This window comes from Nannospalax galili, unplaced genomic scaffold, assembly GCF_000622305.1.
Source record: "Nannospalax galili isolate Female #2095 unplaced genomic scaffold, S.galili_v1.0 scaffold3817, whole genome shotgun sequence".
NCBI lineage: Eukaryota > Metazoa > Chordata > Mammalia > Rodentia > Spalacidae > Nannospalax > Nannospalax galili.
In genome coordinates this window covers 42,749-48,779 of record NW_008338671.1, presented here as the reverse complement: position 1 = coordinate 48,779, position 6,031 = coordinate 42,749, and the positions used below count along the sequence as shown (strand labels likewise).

The following is a 6,031-nucleotide window of genomic DNA, read 5'->3' as shown; positions in this document are numbered from 1 at the left end:
CTTCCATGTGCTCATAGTGCACGTACCACCATTAAATGACTTCACTGTAATATTGTTGAAGAAATATTTTGTTTCCCTGGTATATTGACCTTTTTCTCCTTTTTAAAATATAAATAAGGTATTACATATGAAAGACTTGTTATCTGCTAAAAAATTAAGACTAGCTGTGGGTGCGGTGGTGCACGCCTTTAATCCCAGCACTTGGGAGGCAGAGGCAGGCGGATCTCTGTGAGTTCAAGGCCAGCCTGGTCTACATAGTGAGTTCCAGGACAGCTGGAGCTATAGGGAGACCGTCTCAAAAAGACCAAAAAAAAAATAATAAGACTAAACAATAGTCAGTTATCTTTATCAATACCTTCGGAGGGCTTTGCATTTACTTTATTTTGTATATTCATATGTACTTGTAAGCTTCTGAAATACATAATTTTAAGAAGTATGTGTACAAAGCTGGAGAGATGACTCAGTGGTTAGGAGTGCTTGTTGCTCTTATAGAGGACCCCCGTTCAGTTCCCAGCTCCCATGTCTGGTGACTCAGAACTGTGCCTCCAGGATAAGGGGATCTGAAGCCTTCTTTTGGCTTCTGTGGGTACCTGCACTCAACATGCACATAACTCTCCCTCCCATACACATTATTAAAATTTTTAAAAAAAAATAATGTTTAAAAGAAAAAGAAATAGGCATGAAGCTTTGAGGATATTTTGGTTGGAAGTGGCATTCTTGCAATCCAGTGTTTCTTGTCTTCTAGTTAAAATACACCCGCCCTGGGTTGCCTACCTTCAGCCAGGAAGTACTGCACAAATGGAAGACAGATATCAAGAAGTATCATCGCATCCAGTGTCCTAACCAGGTGGTTCTTCCTCTTTTATTATTCCAGTAAATGTTATTTCCATCATTGATTCCTTCATGGCAAAGCATTTGAACTGTAGTGGATTCAAGCAGCAATGATTACATTTGTTCAGAATTGTGTGGCTCCATAATTCTGTCAGGGAGCAGCAAGACACCTCTGCTGCTATATGTGGCATCAACAGGGATCACTCATGGGGGACAATGAACTGGTGCTCAGATGGGACTGGAATGTCTCATGCAGCTGCATTCAGCTGGCAGCTTGGCACTCCATGTGGCCTCTGGGATAGCTGGATTACATATATGATTCTAGAAACAAGAACATAAAAGGTGCAGGACTCTCAGAGGCTCACCTCAGTATGTACACAGCATCACTTACATGGCATCCTGTTGTCAAAGGCTAATAGTCACAGGGCTAACCAAGACTCAGAGAAAGGGTGACTAGACTCCACTTCTTGATGGTTAGAGTAGCAGACAGTTCATAGCTGTCTTTAACACTGGTGCCATACTTGATGGTGCAGTACTTTCAAGAGAAATAAATAATATCAAATAAAATGACATTTAAAATACAGCTCTAGCCAGGTGTGGTGGTGCACGCCTGTAGTCCCAGCACTTGGGAGGCAGAGGCAGGCGGATCTCTGTGAGTTCAAGGCCAGCCTGGTCTACATATGGAGTTCCAGGCCAGCTGGGGCTACAGGGAGACCCTGTCTCAAAAATACTGAAAAAAAAAAAAAAATACAGCTCTAAGGGGCTGGGGAGATGGTTCAGCAGTTAAGAGCACTGGCTGCTCTTTCAGAGGACCTGGGTTCAATTCCCAGCACCCACATGGCAGCTAACAGTGATCTGTAACTCCAGTTCCAGGGGATCTAACACCCTCTGCTCACCTCCGTGGGCATTGCATGGTACCAGTGCACTTACATACATGCAGGCAATACACTCATACACATAAAATTGAAATAATAAGCAAAATATTTTTTAAATGAAAAAAAAATACAACTCTAAAACTACACAATTCTGTTAAAGGTAAGAGAAAAAAACAGGGAAAGGAGTGGCTGTCTTTCCCTGTCTTTCTGAAAGACCTTGCTCATCTTCTTCCTTACTCTGTTTCCTGCCTGTCTTTGTGCCTTTCATGTGTGTTCTTTTAGTGTTTGGTTGGTGGCACTGTTGACTGGTCTTCTACAGCTAGATGTGGAACTGATTGATGTAAATGATCAGCTTGCTAAGAGAAGGGTCCTGTGTGGCATAGTATTCACCTCATTGCTTCTCTCTTACAGGGTTGTGAGGCTGTCTACAGTAGTGTATCTGGCCTTAAAGCACACCTGGGCTCTTGTACATTGGTTTGTAACATTTTCAATGTAATATCTTAATATGTCTTCTCTAGTAGTCTGGCATGGAAGAGAACTCAGTTTAGGTGAACAGCTAGTCTCCCATTACTGTTATTTTCAGAGGCAGCTTTGGCCTCAATATCTCTGAGATTCTTGGTCTCATATTGGGTGGAATGACAGAGTATATCCAAGATACAGAAAAGACCAACAAAGCCATAAGGGATATCCATTAAAGGAAATTGATGGAAATATATGACTTTGGAATCCCAGCTAGAGATTACTTTCTTTTCCCTAGTCCTCACAGGACCTACCTGTCTTATTTTGCCATAAGCTTCCTAAAAAGACATATGTGGCTATCTGGATTGAAGATCCTCCAAACTCATCTGGACTCTGCCGGCCTCTGGGAAATGGGAGATGGGACAGGGCATCAGGCTAACAGCCAATCACCTCACTGAATCTTTTCCATGTTGACCCAGGTGTCCTACAACCCACGAGCCATGGGAAATGCTGCCACTTTTCAGTCCCATTCAGAAGTATCTCCTCACCCAAAATGAGCACCATGGAAACCTGCAGCTTCAGGAGGGGAGAGAGAAGTCTCAGTTCAAGGCAACAAGGGAGTTGTAGGCATCCCAGCCAGATCTGTGCAGCAGTGCTTAGGAGATTGTCATCTTGATCCTAGTTTCTGAGTCCTTAAACTAGGTATTATGGATGGTATTCTTCTAATTCTGGATTTCCAAGGCACTGTTTGCCACAGTGGATCACAGTGGGAAGGACTGAACCATGGTGCCTCTGCTGAACTTGGGGAGTTTGATCATTTTTGGGGAGCAATCAAGAAAATCTAAAAGTGAAGTTGTGAGGTTGAAAGGAAGCTGGGAAGGTAGAAACATGGGGTATGGAGCATAATGGAAGTAAGAGGGGCCCAGGTCATGTTGAAGGTGGGGTGGATGTTGGCACAGAGTGGCACCAGGACAGGTGTGTATTAGTGAGAGTCTGTCTCAGCCAGTTTTCCTAAATATATTGCTGTTTTCTATCATTTCCCATGATTTCTGATTATTTCTAATGATCCCTGCATAAGGCCCTGAATTTACCCATAATTCTCTTTTCCTTCTGTTTTTGAAATAGGGAAACTTTGTGGCTGGGAAATACAAGTGTCTTCTGTGTCAGAAAGAATTTGTGTCAGAGAGTGGTGTCAAGTATCACATCAACTCTGTCCATGCTGAGGTGAGGTCCCTACTTTCCTCTAGTGCTTTTGTAATCCTGTGTGTCCCCTCAAAGACATAAGAGGTGGACTTTGTTCATGGCTTTATATGCTAGGACTGTCAAAGAAAGTAACTTTGAAGAACTCACCAGAGTTAAAATGCTCTCTAAAATTAGATGAGGAATTGTATTTTATTTTTGTGGTGTGTGTGTGATAATACTTGTACTATAGCTGAGCATCTGTGAGCTCTTCTAGTTCTATTAAATGTAATTAAATGAAACATGTGAACCGGTTTAATTGACATGTTTGATCTTGTTTTACAGCAGTCTCTACTGTTTCACTTTCTGGTGTTCTAATGTTTTCCAACAGTCCGTTTTTAATGCTGCTTACAATACCGCATAAAACAACTCTGAAGTGCTTTTCTGAATCAGATTATGCTTGGCATGGTGGCAGATGCCTGTTAGTTCAGCTCTTGGAGGTAGAGGCAGATTGATCAGGTGTTCAAGGTCATTATACCTACCTATCATTTGGGGGTGTAAATGCTTTCAATATGTATCTCTAAAAGTCAAGGACATTAAAAAACATACATGGCCTAGCAGTTAAGAGCACTGACTGCTTTTGCAGAGGACCTGGGTTCTATTTCCAGGACCTACATGGTGGCTAACAACTGTTCATAACTCCAGTTCCAGGGGACCCAATGCCCTCTTTCCACCTCTGCAGGCATTGGACGACACAGGTGCACTTACATACATACAGGCAATACACACACATAAAAATAATAAAACATTTTTTTTAAAAAACACATTTACAAACATTATTATGCCTTAAAGGACTAATAATGATTGTTTATTATTATATATACAGTCATTTGAGTTTCTCACAATTGTCCTGATAATTTTTTTTTTAGTACTGGCTTATTTAAATGAGGGTCTAAAATGGTCCATATGCTGCAATTGTGTTTCACCTGGAGCATTGTTATTGACTAGAATCGAATATCAGCCATTCTGTGTAATAAATTGCCATAGTTTAAAAAGTTTGAGCTGGGTATGGTAGTACATACCTGTAATCCCAGTCCTTGGGAAGCTAAGGGAGGAGTTTCACAAGTGTGAGTCCAATCTGGGCTATATAGATCCTGTATCAAAAATGCAAAAGGCATAATGAAACATGTAAAAGCAATGATTTAGCTCAATTATACAAATGTTGCTTTTAATATATTCATAAATTAGTAATGAGATACTGGTGTATGCCTATAATCTTAGCACTAGGAGGTGGGAGCATGGGGTTCAGGAGTTCAAGGTCATTCTTGGCTGCTGTATTAGTTTCCTGTTGCTGTGATAAACCACTCTAATGAAAAGCAACTTGGAGAGGAAAGGGTTTATTGCCTCTTAAACTTCCAAGTAACAATCCATCTTTGAGGGAAATCAGGCAAGAGCTGAAGCACAGACCATGGAGGAATACTGCTTACTAGCTTGCTCCTCTGGCCTGCTCTTTTATACAACCCAGGCCCACCTGCCCAGGGGTAGCATCACCCGAAGTGGGCTGGGCCCTCCCATATCACTTAGTAATCAAGAAAATGCCTCACAGACCAATCTAATAAAGGAAATTCCCCAATGAGATCCCTCTTCCCAGGTGTGTCAAGCTGACAACAAAGCCAACCATGACAGCTGCATGGTGAGTTCAAGGCCATTCTGCCTATTTCAAAACAGAAAAAAATGTAATGAGCTATTTTATGTTGGTTTTTTTTTAAATAATAATCTACTTTTTTAATATATAGCAGATTTTCATTATTTGTTCATTTCTTTTTTAAAAATATTATTTTTATTTTATGTGTATGCGTGTATTGCCTGCTTGTAGGTAAGTGCACCCATGTCGTGCAATGCCCGCGGAGGTCAGAAGAGGCTGTTGGATCCCCTGGGACTGGAGTTACGGACAGTTGTTAGCTGCCATGTGGGTGCTGGGATTCAAATCCGGGTCTTCTGCAAGGATTACCAGTGTTCTTAAATGCTGAGCCATCTCTCCAGCCCTATTTTATGTTTTTTAATTGAATTTTTATGATTTTCATGCAATATAATTTGATGTATTTAGATCTCTGTTTTATATTTTTTAGATTTGTTTTTATTAAATTTTGTTATATTTCATACAAATATCTCAAATAATCTGAATCATCTTTATAGCCCTGTCCCCGCCAGTATCCTCCCATAGCTCCCCAACTGGAACCCACAGAACTCTGACCTGGGTGTTAAGGCCCACTGTGTCAAGTCAGTGTCCCCAGATGTTCCCCAGTGCAAGTCCATCCACTTTCAGTCTAGTCAGATCCCTCTCATCTACCTATCCAAACACCTATCATTTTCTTTCTTTTTTTAAATCTGTTTTACATTTTTTATATCAAGTCTTAGTGTTTTCATTGAAGGCCTATCAATCTGGAATAACCATCTTTCAAGAGCTCACTAAGCACATGTGGCCAGTGGCTATCTCCTTCCCTCATGCAGCAAAGAAGTGTCCCTTTCTTTGTTGTCATTTATTTTTTGGAGCATTCAGTTCATTCATCACATGTATTATGTACATTTGGGATTTTGCTGATTGTGTCCTATAGTAGTGTTCCTCTCTCCCAGCTGTTTTCTATAAACTGATAGATTCTGAAGATTGGATTACTTGATTAGATTCA

General features: G+C 40.9%; 1 protein-coding gene across 1 annotated transcript in view; it reads left to right on the top strand.

Moving 5' to 3' along the window:
* Window positions 1–745: 745 nt before the first annotated feature.
* The window catches only part of Znf512 (zinc finger protein 512), a gene marked incomplete at its 5' end in the record, with an annotated part of 8,079 nt that continues 2,793 nt past the window's right edge, over window positions 746–6,031 (top strand). Inside the window, 3 exon segments of the mRNA XM_008833216.2 lie at window positions 746–847; window positions 2,118–2,180; window positions 3,291–3,389. Of these exon segments, the coding sequence (XP_008831438.1) occupies window positions 746–847; window positions 2,118–2,180; window positions 3,291–3,389 (264 nt within the window).